This window comes from Pseudozyma hubeiensis (genome assembly GCF_000403515.1).
Source record: "Pseudozyma hubeiensis SY62 DNA, scaffold: PHS68, whole genome shotgun sequence".
Classification (NCBI taxonomy): Eukaryota; Fungi; Basidiomycota; class Ustilaginomycetes; order Ustilaginales; family Ustilaginaceae; genus Pseudozyma; species Pseudozyma hubeiensis.
The window spans coordinates 559,329-579,975 of NW_012133850.1; the positions used below are offsets into that span (position 1 = coordinate 559,329).

Consider the following 20,647-nt stretch of genomic DNA (forward strand, 5'->3'; position numbering starts at 1 on the left):
TCCGCCTCAACATCTCACTCGATCATACCCTGTATCACTAGATTGTATCATCTCATCATCGTTCAATCCAAAGCGCATTCGCCCATTCATCATCAATCCTTTATCACTGTGTCATTGACTTTCACGCAAACGGCGGCACCAGCGGTCCCAACCTCCTCCGACTCCTCAACCCATTCAGCTTCCTCGCCATGACCTTGATCGTCGTCTTGATGGTCGCCACATCCGGATCGCCATCCGTCCTACCCCTCGCCGCCAGGATCCTCAGCTGCTCGCACAGCTGGAACCACCGCGTGCTTGCTCTCGTCACATCCTCCATCTCCGGGCACCGGTTAAGGTAGTGAAACGGTCCACCGCCGATGATGCACGTCTGGTCCGAGATGACGAACGACTCGTCGTGCATCGCCTCCGAGTCACCATCGAGGCTGCCAGGCGGTGGGAAGCTGTCGCCTCGCATGCCGTGCAGTGAGGGCGACGGCGAGGGTCCTATGGACGAGCGTGGCGAGCCACCACCGATGCTGCTTCTCGAAGACTTTGGACGCCCTACTTTGCGGAAGTTGACCGCAACGTCGACATTCAGCTTGCTGAGCTCCTTCTTTGATACGTCGATACGAGCCGGACTGCCGCCCGAGAAGGCGGACAGTCGCGACAGCGCAGCAGCGACACGGTTCGGTCGTGCCTGTGAAGGTGATTGGGTCGACGTCGAAAGCCCTGCGCTCCTCGCAGACACGGTCGACGTCGGCGGTGGCATGACGTCTGGATCGACAAAGACGTCCGACCTCGTCCCCGCACGGATCGAGAGCTTCGAGGGTCCATATGCCGGCTTGGCGCCCTTGCCATCCATAAAGTTCTGCATCATCAGCACCAGATTCGGCGACGGCGTAGACAGCGGATTCGCATTGACGAGCTGAGCGACCTTGGTCAAATCAGCATCGCCATGAGCAGCCACAGCAGCCACCCAAGCCTCGCGCCGCGCTGAGTCCCTCAACACATCAACGGCCGCGCCGGGAGTCGTCGGCGCTGGCGGAGGCAGTGACTGTGTGGCCGCCTCGGGCGAGTCGGCAACGTCAATCACTGCCGCTGCTGGCCGGCCTGCTTGCGACTTATTCCACATCGCTATAGCACGCGCCCACGGCTGCTGACTCTTGGGTCGGCGAAGTGCCATAACCATGTACGTCGCCGTTCTCAATAAAAGCTCCTGGATGCGCCTCCAATCCAGAGCGATCGCACCACCGTGCGGTAGCGCCAAGATTTCTGCCGGTACATTCTCCTCTGCGATGATGCTGAACGCTGCTTCGAAAAGGGTTCGTGGCGCGTTGAACGACTGCATGTAGTAGTTGATGTGCGTGTCCGTCAGCTGGAATCGCATGTGCGGCGGAGAAAGCTGTGGCACTGCATTGCTCTGGGACCGATCCGCAATTTCGAGCGCAAAGTCGCTGTCGTGCAGCATCGAAAGCATCACCCTGCGCATTGCCGCCAGATGACCCGGTCGCACTTCGCTGATTGGCAACGAGAGATCGAGGTCACCGAGTGGCGCCGGGCGGGGCAGGCGGTGCTCGGCGATCAGGTCTCGTTGCAACGATGCAAAGCTAGGCGCGGAAGGGTTGCTCTTCTTGCTTGCTGCCAAAGCAGCCGCAGCAGCGGTTTTCTTTGCTTTAGCAGGCTTGGCCGCATGTGCAGCAGTAGCAGGACGTGCTTTCATGGCGGCAACGGTAGGCGCAGACAAAGCACTTGCAGCCGAAGTCGAAGCAGCGTAAAGCGCAGTCGGGTCCGCCGGAACCGAAGGCGCCGGCACGGGTGCAGTGGCCTTTGCTGCGGCCGCGGCGGCAGCCGCAGCGGCGGCGATGGCAGCGTTGGATGACTTGATCTGCCGCTTTCGCAAAGCCTGCACGGCAGGAAGCATCTCGTCCTCCGCCAACACGGCATCGATGAGCTCGTGATCTTCGTCGTCGCTGGGTTCATCCACGACGGTAAAGTCCTCGTCGACGACAGGCTTGGGCACCTTCTTTGGACGGCCAGGACCTCGTTTAGCTGGCACAGAGGATGCTTCTGCTCTTTCGTCCTCGGCGAGCATGGCCTTGATGCGGTCTCGACGCGACGCGCGCTTCTCCTGCGTCTCCCTCTCGTGCGCCTCGGCAGCACGCTCGGCGGCATCTTCGCGGTGCTTCTCCAGCAGATCGGCCCAGAAATCATCGTCAACCACCGTCGTAGGCGCAACACCGTCGGCATTCGCTTCAGATCGATCGCTCTCCCAGACTCGAGCAAAGGAGAATGTCTCCTTCGGTCCGCCTCCCTGCTCGGCGTCGACCTCGTGGATCTTGTCGTCATCCTCGACAGCATCCTCGCGACGACGTAGGAGCGAATCGAGATCCTCGTCGGAATAGCGGACGTCGCGCTCCGACTCTTCCGTGCCGCCTTCGGCAAATAGGGCTTGTGAACCGAATTTGAGGATGGACTCGAGCTCGACCGGTGTCTCGTCCTCCTTGTCGAGGTTCTGAACGATGAGGTGGTCCAGCATCATCTTGCGCTTGGCGGCTTGGATGATCCTCTCCTCGGCAGTTGCTTTGCACATGAGCGTAAAGACGAGCAGCTTCTTGGTCTGTCCGATTCGGTGAGCTCGGGCAATGGCCTGCATGTCGACGTGCGGGTTCCAATCGGGGTCCATGATGATGACCGTGTCCGCAGTGGCAAGATTGATGCCGACACCACCGGCGCGTGTGCTGATCATGTAGATGAAGTAGGGCGAATCCGGCGCGTTGAACGCGTCGATGCCCTTTTGACGCTGCTTCTGGCCAATCTCACCGTCGAGACGGAGAAACTTGTACCCCTCTCCGCGCAAAAAGACCTCGACGATGTCCAGGTTGATGACGAACTGCGAAAAGAGCAAGATACGGTGACCCTCAGCTTTGAGCTTAGGGAGCAGCCTTTGCAGGAGCGACAGCTTGGCGCTGGCATCGATCAATCGCTGGTGCTCCCACGTCGCCTCGTAGTTCTCTTCGCCCTCGCGTGTCTCGAGATCCGGCGCAATGAGGTAAGGATGCTGGATACACTTGCGCAGCTGCATCAGGGTGTTGTTGAGGTTGGCGATCATCGACTTTTTGCCCTTCCTGGCGCCCGTCTCGCGAGATGCTGAGAGGGCCTGGATGTCTTCGATGTTGGATTCGAGGATGGAGCGATAGATACGCTTTTGGATCGGGCGCAACGACGTTGGCACGATGAGTTCGATCTTGAGCGGCAGATCCAGTACCTCCTTCTTGAGACGACGCAGGAAGTATGGCCTCAGACGCTTCTGCAACTCCTCAGTCACTTCAGGCTTGAGCACGCTGTATTCGGCCTCGAGAGCCTTGACGTCCTTCCACTGGCCCCCAGGCTCCAGCCAGTTGAGCAGGTTGAAGAGCTCGGCAACGTTGTTGTTGAGCGGGGTACCCGTCATGATGATGCGATGCTCGGCGTGAAGCTCGTTGAGCCGCTTCAGCAACAGCGACTTGCCGGATTTCAGATTCTGGCCTTCATCGACAATGATCACGTCCCAGCTCTCCACCTTTCGCAGGGGGAGGGAATCGAGTCGGACCGTGACTTCGGCAGCGACGACGACGTGAAATTTGATGGGCCGAATGGATCCGCCGGTCTTGTCGAGCGTCTTTTTGGAATGGAAGAATTCGTAGCGCGAGATCATGTCTCGCGCCTCACCCTCGCCCCAGAAGGGCACGACGCGAAACTGCGGCATCCACTTTTCGAACTCGCGCATCCAGTTTGGGAGCGTTGAGTTTGGCACCACCACAAGGAAAGGTCCGGCTCTGCCTTCCTTCCAGATGGAAGCCAGGAAGGTGATGATCTGCACCGTCTTTCCGAGACCCATCTCATCGGCGAGGATGCCTGGTTTTTCGTGATACCAGCCGTAGCGAAGCCAGTTGACACCTTCCAGCTGGAAGTCGATAAGGTCGCCACCTTCGATGCAGTGCGCCTGATCGTCCAGCGCTCGGAAGCGAGAACCGGATTTAGCGAGGCGGCGCTCCCGCTTCGCACGCTTCTCTTCGGCAGTCAGAGCAGGGAAGGTGACTTTCTGTGCAACGAGGAGGCGCGGTAGGCTTCCTGAGTTTCGTAGTAGATGTCGGACTGCTTGCGTCGCGTAGGAGGCTCTTCCCAGGTGGAGCCCTCGTATGGCTGGTCTTGCCACTTGACGAGAAATTTTGCTACGTGCATCCAGCTGCGGAGGTAGTCCGAAGGCTCCAGCTTGTCGAGGTGAACCACGTCCGAGTCGATGATGTTGCCGCCGATCTCGTCTTCGTCGTCGCCCTCCTTCTGGACGGAAAAGTAGTACTTGACCGCCAAGATGCGGTCCGGCGTCTTCCACGGTTTGGGGATGCGACGCTGAGCGTCAGGCACAGGACCAGGCGGGCCAACGTCGACCTCGCCCGTCTCGTCCACCTTGAGCGTCTTCTTGACCGATTGTGTGCGGACGGGCGTGGATGGCAGCGCGCGACCACCGCCGAGAGCAAGCGAGGCACGGTTGCGGCGCGCGCTGTTCAAGGCCGAGGCCGACTCGATGAGCTCGGCAGGCTCAAGTTCGAGGCGACTGCCCTTGGCCAGGAAGTGGTGGAGTAGAGTCTGGTGCAGGATGCGCAGCCAGTCGTGTGGGACCCACTCTGTCTCGCGGAACGACTTGTCCTTGAACTCGACGAGGTACTCTCGCGGCAGACTCTCACGTGGCGAGAGCGTCGCGTAATCGGCACGCTTGGCCTCCTCGTCATTCCATAGACGACGATCGAGCTGGCGCCAAGCAATGATCTGGTCAACTGCAGGCCAACGTTGGCAGTCGGTGCATAGCCAGCCCGCTTCTTGAACAGACTCGGCAGTGTGGTCGCGGGAACGATCGCCATCGGTCTGCGAACGAGCTAGGCACTCGTAATGCGTAGCGCGGGAGCATCGCTTGCAGCGGAACATCCTCGAGGCTGTGAGCTCGGCTGGTGGATCCGGGTACTGCTCGAGCATTTCGCTACTGAAGCTGAGCTGCTCCTGAACCGAGCGCTCGCCGCTGACGTTGGACTTGCACAACGTACAGTACGAAGCATAGCCTACGCAGTCGGGGCAGGATTCTGTATCGACGACTTCGTCGATGTCAATGTAGCGGACAGGTGAAGGCGCGGGTGCCGATTCACCGAAGACGGATCGATGGCGCCGAGCAGCCTATTGATTGATGCCGACGAGGATGGCCTTTTGTGTGTCTTGTGGAAGGCAGCCCCAGTGCCAAGAGACGGAGCAGGTCTGGCATTCGAACCAACCTCCACGATCCTCGAGCACCTCGATCCACTCCTCGGCGGCCTGGACCGCGGTCAGCTTGCCCCACGAGTCGTCGATGATGTTCTTGCGCAAACGGCCGCGAGAGTCGACGCGCTCGGGCGATCTGTTGCGGAGCCTGTTGGCTTCGCGTTTGGTGGCTCGTTTGAGCTGCGAGAGCGCCTTGTTGTAGAGAGGCAGAGCGGGACCGTCATTGCAGCGCTTGCATGCGGGCCAGTGCTTGTCGATGGGTGCTTCTGGAGCCTGATACGGCTCTGCTTCCTCGACCGATGAATCGGATTCGGCATCTGTGATCACCTCGACATCGTCATCGTCATCGCCGTCGTCGTCACGAACGTCGGAAAGCTCCGAAGGACTGTAAATCGGCTCGATGTCGTCGAGGGTGGGGACGACGGTGAGGTCGTCAGGAAGAGCAGATTGGTCGATCTCGATTACGGGTACCTCGGCGGACGTGGGCGGGTCGATATGAGGCACTGGAAGATCGCTCTGCAATGCGAAACGCATCTTTTGTGGGTGCACAGGCTTACGCCGCGTACTTGTGACCGTTGTTTTGCGGCGTGGCCGCCCGCGGGGCTTTGAGCTCGCCTTGGTGAGGCGCTGACGCTTGGGCGCGGATCTGGATGCGGTGGAGGTTTTGCGCTTCGGTCCATAATCGGCATCGGATTCCTCGAGCTCATCCTCCTCCTCATCTTGATCATCGACCTCTGCCTCGCCGTCCGAATCGTCGTTCTCGTCCTCGTCTTTGTCCTCGTATTGCTCTGTACGTGATCGACGTTTGCTGTCGCGCTTGGATGTGCGACCTGCCCGGTTCTTTTGGGCACGTTTTCCGAAGTCGTCGTCGTCGTCGTCGCTGTCATCGTCGACGATGAAGCGAGTGAGCGCCTTGGTGGCCGTACGGGATGAGGATTTGGCAGGCGTACTAGACGCTCGTGCTTTGCCCTTCTCCTGAGTGCGACGAGTCGAGCGGCGGGGAACGCCGTCATCGTCGTCCAATTCGTCGTTGAGATCGTCGAGCTCTTCTTGCAAGTCATCGCTGTTCTGGCCGCTAACTTCGCCGTCATCTAGGTCGGAGTCACTGTCGGCAGCATTTGAAAGCGGGACAAGGCATTGACGCGGTGGCGCTCGACGGCCACTTGTCCTAACGGCGAGTGTCTGGGACCGAGTCGAATTGATCCTGGTGCTGGGACGAGGTGGTGCGCTGGTCTTGGCCTTGGAAGCATTCTTCCCTCTTGAGCCGACGCTCCGATTTCCTCCGTTCATGGAAGCGATGATGTCGTCAATGTCCAGGTCGTCGTCGCTTTGCTCGTCCTGATCGTCATCTTCGTCATCGGCTCGACGAAGATTGCCTCTTGTTGCCCTTGAACCGCTTGCACTCATCGAGCGTGGGCCCGTAGCACCGGCGGCTGTCCTCCTTGAGCTTGCAGACGGTGCTGCCTTGGCCTTGCCTTTGGAGGCCGCTCTTCGTTGAAGTGCGAGAATGTCCTCATCTTCTTCAAGGAAGGAGAGGTCGATGTCGTCGACCTCCTTTTTGGTGCGCGCTGCACGAGTGGCTGATGGCATGTCGACGTGGTGTTGGCTGAATCGTGCTGATCACATCCAGCTCGATCGGAGAGAGAGACGAGCGTGTGAAAGTTGGTGGATGCCAATGCTTCCGGCCGCGACATGTGTTCAGCGACAAGCATCCGGATGTGAGAAGCGAGCATTCCGACAAACGAAGGTGATGAGATAGATGGTTGAGAATCGATGAAGCCAGCAAAGCCAGAATTTGCCAGGGTCCAAGCGCAATGCAGTCGAGCTCCATTAAAACAATTTTAGTCTTTCTCACCGCAGTACGGCAGTGACGGAGGAAGCGCCGTCTGCTCTGTGTGTCAGTTGACTGCTCAGCAAGCACGTTGATTTCGGACGTTCCACTCAACGCGACACGCGACTCAGCTGGGCAAAAAGCAGGGCAGCAGAGCGCTTTGGCGAAAGTTGGTTTGTAAGTGTGTGTGTGTGTGTGTCTTTCTTTCATTCGCAAAGTGTGGCAGCTCCACTATGTTGCGTCGCTCGTCACGCTCCTCATCTTCCCACGGCTTCCGACAGCACCATCTCCAACCCAGTTCTTTGCCTTGTCGTCTCGTCAGTCCACCTGCTTCACGCACGCTGGCCCTCAACCAAGACCTCAACCTTCCGAGTGCGTGCCACTGCCATTGTCGGATTGGCCGCTGCTGATTAATCATCCTCCGCCGCATCCCATTACTACACATATCCCTACGACGGCAACGACGATGACACAGACGTCCGGATCATCGGCTGCTCCTGGCGCAGCCACCGTCACAACAGGCTACGAGCTTCCATGGGTAGAAAAGTACCGTCCGCTGCGACTCGACGATGTGGTCGGCAACAAAGACACCATCGATCGGCTCAAGGTGATCCAGAAGGACGGCAACTGTCCGCACCTGCTCATCTCGGGTCTTCCTGGTATCGGCAAGACCACCTCCGTTCTCTGCCTCGCACGCGCTCTCCTTGGCGATGCTTACAAGGAAGGTGTGCTCGAACTCAACGCATCCGACGAACGAGGTGTCGACGTGGTTCGCAACAAGATCAAGACGTTTGCACAGAAAAAGGTGTCGCTCCCACCTGGAAGACACAAGATCATCATCCTCGACGAGGCCGATAGCATGACACCCGCTGCCCAGCAGGCGTTGAGAAGGACCATGGAGATCTACTCCAACACCACCAGGTTTTGCTTCGCCTGCAACCAGAGCAACAAGATCATCGAACCCATTCAATCACGTTGCGCCATTCTGCGATACGGCAAGGTCAGAGACGAACAGATCCTGAAGCGATTGCTGGAGATCTGCGAGATGGAAAAGGTCGAATATTCGGACGAAGGCCTGGCCGCCATCATCTTCACCACCGAGGGTGACATGCGTCAGGCGATCAACAACCTTCAATCCACCTGGACAGGCTTGGGCTTCGTCAGCCCGGACAACGTGTTCAAGGTGTGCGACCAACCACATCCCTTTCTCATCCGAACCTTGCTGTTGGCCTGCAAGAAGGGCGATGTGGACGAAGCCATGGAGAAGCTAGATGAGATCTGGGGTAAGGGTTATGCAGCGGTGGATATTGTCACGACGCTGTTCAGGGTGGTCAAGACGCTGGATGGCATTCCGGAGGCGACCAAGTTGGAGTTTATCAAGGAGATCGGCTGGACGCATATGAAGATCTTGGAGGGTGTGGCGACGGTGGTGCAGCTGGGTGGGCTCATCGCGAGGTTGTGCAAGCTGAGCATGGATCCCAAGCAATTTCAAGTCTAGTCGGGCGTCGACCCACATCGCATATTTGTACTTTTATCCTGCCATTCAACCACACGCTGAACCACTAAACACTCCACGATAGGACTCACGCAGGTCTTTTTCAGCGCGAACTGGTGACTGCGATTGCGACAATGTTAAGGAAAACGAGCGGACGCTCCGGCCGGCTTCGGGCTGAAGGACTGCGATAGAAGACGAAGCAAGCAAAAAGTACACGAACGAGTGATCAAACGAGAACATGGTATCAAGAGGAGAAGGAACGAAAGTCAGATGGAAGCAAGAGGAGCCTTAGCCGGACCAACGCTTGGAATCAGCAAATGGGTCGCGACGAGACGACGAAGCGCGATCATAATCAAAGTGCTCTCCATCGGTTTCGCCACGCTGCAGATCCGCGTAGGGCGAGTAAGGTCGACCGGCACCGTTGGTGCCCGCTGCATCCATACCCTTGGTCGCAGGGTTGTTGTATGCCATGGTGGAAGAGCCGTCGTAGTAGTTGACGTCGTAGGCACCGTGTTCGTCGCTGAACGGTGTGACAGCTCCACCGGCAGGGATGGGTCCGACATAGTCGTCGACGTACATGCTGTCGGTGATGCGGTGGGCAGGTGGGAAGTCTCCGTCGCCCTTACCACCGCGAGCAGATCCGTAGTTTCGGAGACGAGTTGCGGAACCACCGTGAGCAGAGCCAACGGCGGCATACGGTGCGACCTCCTGCATGGGCGGTTGGACGCCCGAAAAGTCACCCTCTTCTTCCGTCAGCGTGCTCATCGGTCGTCCGGCTTCGAACGAATCGTAGCTCTCGCGACGACCTGCGTAGCCAGTAGCAGCTCCACCGACGGCAAGAGCAGCACCGCCAGCCGCAAGAGGGGGACCGACCATGCTGCGGTGGTGGTAGCTGCTTTCGACGGGCTGCATGCGCGGATCGTATCGCTCCGCATTGCGGTTTCGAATGCGTCGGATCAACGTCCACGCAATGGCAATAACGGCTACCGAAGCAGCGATCACGACGATTGGCACAACGACCTTGGTAGTGCCATCGCTGCCACTCGAAGAGTTGCTGCTCTTGGCGGAGCTGGCATTGGTAGCAGTGGCAGAGGCAGCCGCGTTTGCGGCGGACCCATTCATCGTCGCGGCCGCAGCACTAGCAGCGGCACCGTCGGCGCTCTGAGATGCAGCAGCGGCAGATACAGCACTCGCGGCAGCAGCTGACGCCGACGCCGATGCGGCGGCCGCGGCCGAATTGGCAGCATTGCTGTTCGCCGAAGCAGCAGGTGTGGCACTGGCGGCCGCCTGCTGCTGTTGCGCAGATCCCCTGTTGTTGGCGTTCTGATTGGCGTTCGAGTTCTGGTTGGTGTTACTGCTGTTGCTGTTGTTGTTGTTGTTGTTGTTGGTCGTCGACGCGGCCGAGCTGGGACGGCTATTGTTACTAGCTTGGGCGTTGTTCGCTGGTCGGCTGCTGGCAGGTGCAGGTGCTGGGCTGTTAGAGGCGGCAGGTCTTGACGATGCAGGAGCATTGTTGGACGATGGCCTTGCTTGGCTTGCTGGGGCTCTCGACGTAGATGCAGGAGGGGCAGCGCTGGAGGCGCCCGACGATGGAGGGGCTCCACCTTGATTTTGGCCACCTGTCAAGGTCAATTGTTAGGGGAAAGAAGCAGCGATGGTGTCAGCGTTCGCGTGTCCGGGTCCGAATGAGCAGCGACGATGGTGATGGTAGAACAGATTTGGGTTGGGTTGGGGGGGAGAGAAGAGCAGCCGGCAATTTTTGAAAGCGGGAGGGAGGAGAAGGATAATCACCAGCACCGAGGACGTCACCGACGATTCCGCGACGTTCTGTATTGAAGAGCGTGTTTTGTTGGGATGGGAGGGTGTTTGAAGGCGTCGAAAGATGAAGTGAGAGTGGGCATGTGCAGAATCGAGGGAGAAGAGTGGGAGGAAGCAAAGAGGATGAAGAGGATGAGAGCAGAGGAAAGAGTGTGGACGAAGGTGGGGGAGATTCAGGGTTAGGATGAGTGTGACGGGAGTTTGTTATGATCTCGCAAGCATCTCTCAAGGGAATTTTGGGATGTACGATTGGGGGAGGCTCGACCAGAAAGGTTTGATGCAGCGCTCAACCGCAAGCACAGGCTGCGATAAGAGCTAGAGGCCACGAACTGGACTACGTACCAAGATCTTTTCCGAGACCGCCAATGATGCCACCCAGGCCGTCGCCGATCGCGTGCACAAGACGCTTCTGCACTTTGACCATGGAGGGAGGTTGTTGGCCGTGCAGCTGTCTGTCTGCAAGATCGCGGTGCGAGAGCCGATGGTGTGCATGTGAGGCATCCGCTGGTTGCAGAGAGGCGGCGACGCCAGATACTGCCATCGCAGAGACGGCGGCTAGGGCCGAGAGCTTCTTGACACCGACCATTGTCTGGATAGTGCGGATGAGGGCAATGAGATTGCGGGCGGCAGAGGTACGAATGTTTTGGGCTGAAACTGTGTTGACCTGAAAGTGTAGAGGAACAGCGTTGGTTTAGAGATTCAAAGGAGTGTCGTCAAGAGGTCGAAAAGAACGTGAAGGGTCGGGACGAGTGGCGCAGGGAGGAAGGGGAGGGGCGAGCAGGTGAAGAAACGATGGTGATGGTGGTGAGGATGGATGGGATTGGTGGTCACGGATGGACGGATTACGAGGAGAGAGGGGCACAGAATCAAGGCGCAAGACCGGCCACAGGATCGACAGGGTGCATGAAGAAGAACGGCCACGAGGGCAATGTGACAGAGGTTTGCTGACTGCGAACCACGGTTGCTGGGCACAGTCGGGCGTATATTGTAGCGATGCAGAGGATGACCAGGAGCGAGGCGCCCTGCGGGGAACGAGAAGACGGAGAGGGGTACTGAAAAAAGGGCCAAGAACAGCCCGACGAGGCGGGTCAAGGGATCTGCAACTCTATTGTGTAGATCCTTGCATGCATCAACAATCCATTTAGGCGAGGGGTTTTCCCCAGCTGCAACAGCCAGTTTGCGGGCGCAGCACCCTAGCGCACAGCATCGAGACGTCTTGCATCGTGCACGCTGTACACTGTACACGAGCATCCCTTCGCTGGCGCTTGCAAAGCCGTCGTTGGTTGCACAGCTGACGTCTTGCAGCAGCACTGAGTGAGGCGTCAAGCGGGGAAGACTCTACCGTGTACAATGTACCTGCTGTACACATACAGTAAACATCGACCGTCGTCGCACGAAGCGTTTTCGGTTGCTACGGATTGACAAGGATCGATTGTTGGTCCTAGAAGTAGACCTCGCTTTTTGCGCAGGCAGACGGCGCTATCGACTGGCGTGCAGTAGCCCAAGGAACTTTGGACCATTGTACGAACTTCGTACCCAAAAAGGACTCGGCGCCTGCAGCAGGCGTACGACACGGCGTGTGCATCGCGATCCGAGCTGTTCACCCGCTGAAGCGCCACCCGTGTTGGTTGCAGATCTGGAACCGACAGCCTGAAATTTCGAATGCAGATCCGAGGCAGTCGGTCAGTGTTCCGGTCGGAGTTTCCGAGACGAGAAGCCTCGCTTCTTGAAAAGAAAAAAAGAAGGAACGGACAGGCTCGGCTCGGCTCTGCAGGCAGTCCAGTCCAGCCATGCCATCGACGCGACAGACGGTGCGAGTCGGCGCCAGGCTCGCGCCTCGCTCTCTTGCTCTTGCCTCTGCCTTTTCTTGCTCGCTGGCATCGTCGTCAAGCGTGATCGTTGCTTTCATCCTATGCTGTTGCCGCGCGCTGTGATCGCAAAGAGCAAGTGCGCTTTTCGTCGTGTCTGGGGCGAGAGGCTGCGGCAGCGAAGGTGAGATCAGCTCGATTACTTACTACGAACATCTTCACGGGTAGAGATTGATGACTCGATACGAGGGCCGAGATGTCGTGAGCAAAAGAGTCTTACTGTTGATCCTCAAAAAATGACGGCAAAAATGGCGGTTGCAAAAGTACGGACCTTGTTGCCGTCAAGATGTTAAGCCCAAAGAAACCAAGATTGGGCTGTGAGATCGATCCTGCCACGATGAATTCTCCCTCCACCGAACTCGTGTCCGCTGTATGACGTCTTGTTCCTGACGGCCGATTTTGCAACCTTGGAGTCGGACCACCAGCAACGTGCTGGTCGGTAACCATCGCCGCATACGTTCGCTCGAGCGAACCGGATCCACTATGGCGGAGGGACGATACAAGAGCACTCGATCCAACGGCAACGAGCCGCAGACGCGGAACGAACTGTCGACGGGGCTCTGGCTGCTCAAGCACACGCAGGGGATCGTGACGACGGCGACAGCAATAGGCATCCTGCACCTACGTACTTGCCATGCCCTCTACTTCACAGTCGGCAGCTTGGCGACAAGTTTCAGCGCCAAAGGTCTCAAGCGCGTCATCAAACAGCCTCGACCGCCAGGATCCAGAGTCAAGAAGACGAGCGGAATGCCCTCGACGCACAGCGCGTAAGTATAGATGGCAGATATGCTCGAGCCAATGTTACCAGCCCAATCTGACTCCTTCTCATCTGTGCTTCTCATCGGCATTCGTCGCGATCGCAGCACCATCTCGTTCATGGGCACCTACATCTTTCTCTCGTCGCTCTTGCTACCTCTACATCCGTCGTTATCCTTGGACTCTAGCTCCACTTTGGGAGGACCGGCGAGCCTAGACAGCATGACGCGCGTGTGGATCGCGCTGATTGGAGTGGTGGCGCCTGTGCTCGTCATGTGGTCGCGGGTCAGATTGGGTGTTCACACTCCGTCACAGACGCTGGCAGGCGCCTGTCTCGGCGTCACAAAGGCCTGCCTCTGGTTCACAGCATGGAACGGCATACAGATCTTCCTGGACACTCCATCGAGCCAGCACGACACCGCATCGACGTCGATACTGCGCGACGGCCTGAAGAACACAGTCGGCGTTCGAGTGGATAGTTGGATTGCGCAAGCGGAAGTCAGCCTTGGGCGAGCAATGCGGTCCTAACTCTGCATTCTGCTCCGAGGACAGGAGGCAAAAGGCTGTAGATTCATTCGACCTTGATACCCACACGAACAATAGAATTCACAAACTCCATTCTCCTCTACGAGCAACACAGTCGGACGAGCAAAAGACTCATGCTGTCTGTCATCGCAGTTGCTCTCCTGCCGAAAGGTCGAGTCGGAAGCAAAAAGCGTTGTTAGGTCGCGGCGACCGAGTGTTCTAAATAAATAAACAACCGCGGCGCGTGCGTCTGTGCGCGGGCGGCTGGATGTCAAACGCCTAAATATGTCTCAGTGTGTCGAATGTAGAAGTTTATTATAGCTTGGCTTTTCTCGAGTCCGACGCCGTCCTTTCGTGCGCCTCGTGCCCGGGCAGCACGCATACAGTAAGCGGTGCTCTGTAGAAGCTTCGTGGTCTGGCTGGCCCCTTTCGAACATCGTTCTGGACATACCCCTCTTCTTCTCCCAACAATTCGACGACCGCAGTTCTGCCATTCATCCCCCTCTGTCAGCACCGCTATCAATGTTCGTGATTGTCGACGTCGATCCGTGTGAGCTGTCTGTGTGTGATGGAAGAAGGCATACATTGTGGAAGCGGGGCTGCGCCGTTCGGGAAGCGGAACGCTTCTCACGACCCTTGCGCCCTGCCGCCTTTTCAATTTTAGGCTCGAGCTTCGCAGAGACGATTTCCGATTTTGTGCGTCGTTGCTCAACCCGATTTCGCGACTTTTTCCTCTTCCCGCTCTCTCCTCTCCGCGTGTGTGCATGGTTTGGCATCGCACGCATCGTGCCTGTGCACCGCTCCACTTTCACCGTCACCCACCATCCATCCACCACCATCACCTCATCTTCGACTTCTCCCTCTCCAGTACGACCGTTACGACCCACCCTTCATCCCACCATCTCCATCGAGGAGTGATTACTTTGGCACCTCTCGGCCTTGCCCGGTTTCGCATCTTTTTGCTGCCATCCGTCTTCAGCTTCTCACTTCCATACGCAGAAGCCATCCAGACCAAGCCGAAGCCAGACAGGCTGGCTCGACGCAAGCTTCGACACAAGGCCTTGACCTCCACCAGTACGGTACAATCAGCGTCGCATTCATAAGCGGAACTTTCATCCCCACATAGCGACCATGGCCATCTTCGGCAAGAAGAAGTCCGATAAGGACAAGGACAAGGACAAGGAAAAGGAAAAGCAAACCGGTTCTCAGGTCCAGTCCGCGAATCCCACAAATGGCGACAGCAACTCCTCCATGTCACCCCCGACGGACTCGTCGGCCAAGCCTCCACAAACGTTTCAACAACAGCAGCAGCAACAGTCGCCATACTCGGGCATCCCTACACCTATCGGCTCTCACATTCAGAACAAAGGTTCCTTGTCAGGCCCCATCGGCAGCGCTCCCATGGGCAGCGGCTTTGCCCCTCAGCCTGGCCAACCCGCTCCTTCGGGCATCCCTACCCCCACCACGGGTCCTCTCGGAGCCGCTTCCGGCTTTCGTTTTGGTGGACCCGCACCTCGCCCCGATGGCATGAGCTCAGGTATCCCCGCGCCCGGTCAGCATTCCCTTCGTTCGCGCAAAGTGAGCGAGCAGGGCGGTCCGATCAACGCTGCGCCTGGCCCTGCATCGAATTTTGGTCTGGGAGCGATGGGTAGTCCACCCAACGGCAGCGTCTCCGGTCTGCCACCCGCCTCATCTGGACCGAACGCCGGGCCTCCTCTTTCCAACTCCAATGCTCCTGGACAGCCTGTCGGTGACAAGGGTCGCTCTCAGTCGGTCGTGTATCCATGGAGTCAGCGCGGCCTCGCCATGAACCCCCCCAAGTTCCTCGACGAGTCCCGCCAAGCACCTCCAGGTGCACTCAGCCCCTTCCCCTTCCCACGCTACGGCCATGCCGTCAATCAGACAGCCAGCACCACCGGCGAGCTCTACCTTTTCGGAGGTCTCGTCCGTGAAAGCGTCAAGAACGACCTCTACACCATCTACGTCGACAAGCTCGTCTCGCAGACGCCTAATTCGCCGCCCGGTGTCGACGCCAACCAGCTCTACGCCAGCGCAACCCTCGTACAGACCACAGGCGAGATCCCGCCTCCGCGAGTCGGCCACGCCACCGTCCTCGTCTCCAACGTCCTCATCCTCTGGGGCGGCGACACCAAGGTGCGTGCTGACGACAAGCAGGACGAGGGACTTTACCTGCTCAACCTCAGCACACGAGAGTGGACCCGCGTCAAAGCCGGCGATGGTCCCGAGACGTGCCCTGTCGGCAGGTACGGTCACAGCGTAGCCATCGTCGGCTCGCGCTTCTTCGTCTTTGGTGGTCAGGTCGACGGCACCTTCATGAACGATCTCTGGTGCTTCGATCTCAACAGCCTCAAGGGGACGCCCACCTGGCAATGTCTCACGTCCAACGGCGATGCACCGCCCAAGCGTACGGGACACGCCAGCGTCACCTACAAGGACAAAATCTACGTATTTGGTGGTACCGACGGCCAGTACCACTACAACGACACGTGGTGCTACGATATCATCGCAGCCACATGGAAGGAGCTCTCGTGCATCGGCTACATTCCTGTGCCCCGCGAAGGCCACGCTGCCTGCCTCGTCGACGATGTCATGTATATCTTTGGCGGTCGTGGCGTCGACGGCAAGGATCTCGGAGACCTTGCCAGCTTCAAGATCACCAATCAGCGATGGTACATGTTTGCCAACATGGGTCCCTCACCCAGCGGTCGATCCGGGCATGCCATGTCCACCTTCCAAAACAAGGTGGTCGTTCTCGGTGGCGAGAGCTTCACCGGCGCCAAGCCCGACGATCCGGCTACCTTGCACGTCCTCGACACGGCCAAGATCAAGTACCCTACCGACAATGCTTCTCAAATCAAGAATCCAGCTGGTTCCCAGATTCCCAAGTCCAACATCACCTCGCCTGGCACCAATCTCCCTTCCAGTGCTGGTGCTGCGGCTGGTGCTGCTGGTGCAGCAGCGGCAGTCGGCGCCTCACAGATCCCAGGGCCCAACGGATCGGCACGCGGCCCAATGTCACCTGTTTCAGAGGCAGACGAACGTCAAAGAGCCGTTTCGCCCACCACGCGCACAACATCCAAGCCCACACAAGACGGCGCGCCAATGTCGCCGGATCGTGGTGTCAATCAGACCTTTGCGCAACAGCAGCAGCCGACGCAGGTGACCCCAGGCGCCGTCGCCGGTTCCGGACCAGTGCAACCGCAGACGCAAGTACCACAGCAGGGTCTCAACCAGCCTTCTGCTCCCGCTTCTTCGCTTCAAAATTCGCAGCCTCCTTTCCAGCAGCCACTGCCGCAAGGCACCGTCAACGGCGAGCCTTCGCTGGGCGCCGCGCCGGCTGCCTTGGGCATTCAGCAACGACAAGCCCAGCCACCTGCGCAGACGCAGGTGCCTGTGCAGACCCAGCCTCATCCCTATGCTCAGCAAGTCGGACCGGGTGCAGGCTCCAACATTGCACCTGGGTCTGGTCCGGCGCCGTACGGCGGACCACGCAGCCAGCGATCCATCGAGAATCTGCGTGGAGGAGGTGCACTTTCGCCCACCAACATGAACTCGATGCGAAGCATCAATGGTGTCGTCAGCAAGATGGACTCGCCCGCCACTGCGCCACAAGACGGTTTCCACTATGGCCGCGCCACCAGCCCGCCTGTCACCAACGGATACATGTCGCCTCAACCCGCTTCCGCCGAAGTCGATGCGCTTCGCAAACGCGAGGCTTGGTACAAAGCAGCACTTGCTCTCGCAGTCAAGAAGGGCTTCGTGGAACCAGATCAGCTCAACAGCGGCGACATCACCATGACCGACACCCAAAGCGTGTCCTCCGAGCGATTGAGTCTGGACGGCATCGACACCGGCGCCGAGGGCAGCGACAAGGATCGCGTGCTCAAGACGCTCATCTCTCTCAAAGCTCAGCTTGCCGGCGCCAAGGCCACCATCGCGCAGCAGGCGCAGGGAGAGGCGGACCGCCACGCTGAGTCGGACCGAGCCCGCTCTGCCGCATTGCAGGAGGCTGCTTACTACCGTGCTAAGCTGTCGGCCATCGAGTCCGGCAACGGCGACGAGGTGGGCCGCCTCGACCGCGAACGTGCCAACAAGCTCGAAAAGTCGCTCGCCGATGCGCTTCGCGAAAGCGCTCAACTCGAACGTCAGGTCACGTCGCTTCGTGAGCAGACCAAGCTCGAGCAGCAGTTCCGTAGCGCCGCCGAGGAGAGGCTCTCCGAGACGGCCAAGCGCGCCATGGCTGCCGAGGCTGCGCAGATGAAGGCGTACGACGAGCTCTCGTCGCTGCAGAAGCGCAGCTACTCGACCGAGAGCGCACTGCGCGAACACACCGAGCAGGTCACGACGCTTTCGTCGCTGGCAGCGCGTCACAAGGCCGACCATGAGCACTCGCAAAGTCAACTGGAAGACGCCAAGGCCAACGTCGCCGCGCACCTGGCAGCGCTGACGCAGCTGCAGGCGGCTCACGCGTCCGTCTCGACGCGGGCTGGCGAGTACGAACGACTGCACAAGGATCAGCGCGACATGCTGCAACAGCACCAGCAGACCATCTCTGATCTTAAGGCGCAGCTCGAGGCCAAGTCGAGCGAGGCCTCTCATCACGCCTCACGGGCTGTCGAGCTCGAGACGCTCGTCTCGCAGCATCGACAGGAAGCCGAGGTTCACCGCACGGCCGCCACAAGCGGTCTTGCTGCTCTTCTCGCCCAGAAGGACCAGGCGTCGACACGCGATCTCGGAGCCTCGACCGCCGTTCCCCAGCACGTCGAGGACAAGATGAGGGCGTTGGAGGACGAGGCGGAAACTCTGCGCCAGCTGCACATGGAAGCACGCCAGATGGCCGACGAGCATTCGACATCGCTGCAGGACATGCAGGATCGCCACTTGACGATGGAGAAGCAGCACACCGCTCTTCGCTCGGAGCTCACGGCTCTCCGAAGTCAGCTTGCCGTTGCGTTGCAGGAAGCGGCGCGACACAAAGACGTTGCGAGCTCAAAGGATCTCGAGCTGCGCGATCGCAACCGCGCCATCGAGGCTGCTCAGGTCAAATCGAGCTTGCTCAAGCAGTTCATGGCGGAGCGCGGCGTGAGCGTGCCCAACGACGACGAGCTGAGCGTCAAGTCGGGCTACGCAGACCGTCACATCCGCGAGCTGGAAGAAGAGATCGATGCGCGTGCACGCGAAGTGCAGGAAGCAGAGCACCGCTTGCAAGACTCGGAGAGCCGCGTCGAAGAGCTCACGCGGCAGCTCGAGCATCACGCCTCGCTCAACGCCAGCCGCGGCACCGCTGACAACACGAGCGTCGCTGAAGCCGAGCGACGCGCGCAGCACGCAGAACGCGAGCTTGCCGAGACCACAGCGTCGTACAAGGAGCGTATGGCGCAGCTCGAAAACGACTACCAGACGGCAGTGCAGTTTGTCAAGGGTACTGAGAAGATGCTGCGTAGGATGAAGGACGAGCTGACCAAGTACAAGACCGAGAACGCCAGCTTGCAGAACGAGGTGGCGACGCTGCGTTCGCACGGTGGCGCTGCAAGGTCGAGCACGGATGACGGTGCGCGCTCGGAAGAGGCAGCACGCGACATTGAGGCACTGCGAAGTCACCTGGCCGACGTGACGCATCAGAGCGAGGAGATCGCGGCCGAGAACCGCGAGCTGGAGCGAAGGGTGGCGCAGCTTGTCGCCGAACAGCAGCAACACCGCGGTTCGTTGGACAAGACGCGCGACGCATCGGACAGCGGACACTCGGGTCGCAAGGTGAGCGAGCTCGAAGCCGAGGTGGCTCGACTGCAGGCCAACTTGGCCGAGTCACGCAAGCAGCTTTCGCAGGGACACGAGGCGAGCGTCTCTGGAGACTCGGCAGCGTTGTCTCGATCGCTCACTGCTGCACACACGAGCAACGAGCAGCTGAAGCGAGACAATGCCAGCCTGCAGCAACGGCTGCACGAGCTCGACGACAAGTTCCAATTGCTTCTGGGGCGCATCGAGTCGACGCACGAAGACGGCGGTGAGCGAGCGCGCGACAGCATGGCGTACGGTAGCATTGCTTCGGAGCTCGACAAGTGGGAACGCGATCGTTCGCTGGGAGAGGCGGATGCGTACGGTCTAGCTGGTGCTGGTCAATCGGCGCATGCGGCAGTTCAGGAGGTACTGCAGGCCTCGCCGCCGCTGTCGAGCGCCGAAGCGTATGCCAAAAGGGCGTAATCGCTCCTCCCTCGTTGCTGCTGCTACTATCTACTTTTCTTATGACCCTGACCCAGGACCATCCTTTTCAACCGTCGGCAGGTTCTGCCGACCACCTTTCCTTTCTTTCCGGTGCGGTGACCAGCTTTTTCCGACCGTGTTCGCAGGATGACTGCATATCACGACTTTTGGCCTGTTCATTCCTCTTCTGTTTGTATTTCGGTCATCGCCTTTGCTTTGACTCACCCATGTACCACAATTACGACTCTCTCTCTTTCTCTGGCTTCTGCAACGAAGCGGACCAGAAGTGTCTCGTGCAGATGCCCTTTTAATGAATATGATGACCCGTATTCTCTGTCTATGTGGTTCAAGGAGAGCCGTGTCAGTGAGATGTGAAGCGTGAGACTGCGGCCCTTGCAAAATCGACGGTATGTTGGAAAGTTGGCGCTCCTGCAGGGCGCGGTCATTCGACACCGTCCGCAGAGTGAAGAGTGCACAGCGCTGAAACTGGAGAACAGGAGTTCCGGCGCCTAAAGCAAAAGGCGGGTGTGACCCGTAGAGTTTCGAGAGGGCGGCAGCCAGACAGGGCGCGCGGTAGGAATTCCGATTTTTCAAACGTCGGCTAGGAGTGCAGCTCAGGTGGCTAGCTGTCAACTTGCCAACAAGGCAAAAAGCGACGAAAAGGAGGTCTGTTCTCACGGTGTTCTCTGGCTGGGATCGAAATTTGTCGATTTTCTGACTGGAGCGTGGCGCGGGTCGTGCAGTGGCAGATCGGTGGATGAGAATGAGACACACAAACTGCCACAGAGCTGTAGCTTTGGTGTCAGTCGATCTTGGCCCATCGAACCCTGAAACTTGGCTCGCACATGCAACACATTCCTCGCGACC

At 58.9% G+C, this 20,647-nt stretch overlaps 7 protein-coding genes across 7 annotated transcripts; 5 read left to right on the forward strand and 2 right to left on the reverse strand.

Annotated features, from left to right (window-relative positions):
* Window positions 1–121: 121 nt before the first annotated feature.
* Window positions 122–6,855, reverse strand: PHSY_007091 (hypothetical protein; the record flags this gene model as incomplete). Its single annotated transcript, XM_012337686.1, has 3 exons — window positions 122–4,060; window positions 4,195–5,184; window positions 5,299–6,855. 3 exons carry the CDS (start codon window positions 6,853–6,855, stop codon window positions 122–124), a joined length of 6,486 nt encoding a protein of 2,161 aa, XP_012193076.1.
* A 707-nt stretch (window positions 6,856–7,562) lies between these two features.
* Window positions 7,563–8,594, forward strand: PHSY_007092 (hypothetical protein; the record flags this gene model as incomplete). Its single annotated transcript, XM_012337687.1, has 1 exon — window positions 7,563–8,594. The coding sequence occupies one exon, from the start codon at window positions 7,563–7,565 to the stop codon at window positions 8,592–8,594; it is 1,032 nt and encodes a 343-aa protein (XP_012193077.1).
* A 285-nt stretch (window positions 8,595–8,879) lies between these two features.
* On the reverse strand, window positions 8,880–11,994 carry PHSY_007093 (expressed protein; the record flags this gene model as incomplete). Its single annotated transcript, XM_012337688.1, has 4 exons — window positions 8,880–10,210; window positions 10,752–11,073; window positions 11,766–11,850; window positions 11,939–11,994. The coding sequence occupies 4 exons, from the start codon at window positions 11,992–11,994 to the stop codon at window positions 8,880–8,882; spliced, it is 1,794 nt and encodes a 597-aa protein (XP_012193078.1).
* A 766-nt stretch (window positions 11,995–12,760) lies between these two features.
* On the forward strand, window positions 12,761–13,048 carry PHSY_007094 (hypothetical protein; the record flags this gene model as incomplete). The annotated part of the gene is made up of 1 exon (XM_012337689.1): window positions 12,761–13,048. The coding sequence occupies one exon, from the start codon at window positions 12,761–12,763 to the stop codon at window positions 13,046–13,048; it is 288 nt and encodes a 95-aa protein (XP_012193079.1).
* Window positions 13,049–13,255: 207 nt separating this feature from the next.
* On the forward strand, window positions 13,256–13,561 carry PHSY_007095 (hypothetical protein; the record flags this gene model as incomplete). Its single annotated transcript, XM_012337690.1, has 1 exon — window positions 13,256–13,561. The coding sequence occupies one exon, from the start codon at window positions 13,256–13,258 to the stop codon at window positions 13,559–13,561; it is 306 nt and encodes a 101-aa protein (XP_012193080.1).
* A 519-nt stretch (window positions 13,562–14,080) lies between these two features.
* On the forward strand, window positions 14,081–14,476 carry PHSY_007096 (cortical actin cytoskeleton protein asp1; the record flags this gene model as incomplete). The annotated part of the gene is made up of 1 exon (XM_012337691.1): window positions 14,081–14,476. The coding sequence occupies one exon, from the start codon at window positions 14,081–14,083 to the stop codon at window positions 14,474–14,476; it is 396 nt and encodes a 131-aa protein (XP_012193081.1).
* Window positions 14,477–14,689: 213 nt separating this feature from the next.
* PHSY_007097 (cell end marker Tea3) lies at window positions 14,690–19,780 on the forward strand (the record flags this gene model as incomplete). Its single annotated transcript, XM_012337692.1, has 1 exon — window positions 14,690–19,780. The coding sequence occupies one exon, from the start codon at window positions 14,690–14,692 to the stop codon at window positions 19,778–19,780; it is 5,091 nt and encodes a 1,696-aa protein (XP_012193082.1).
* Window positions 19,781–20,647: the final 867 nt, after the last annotated feature.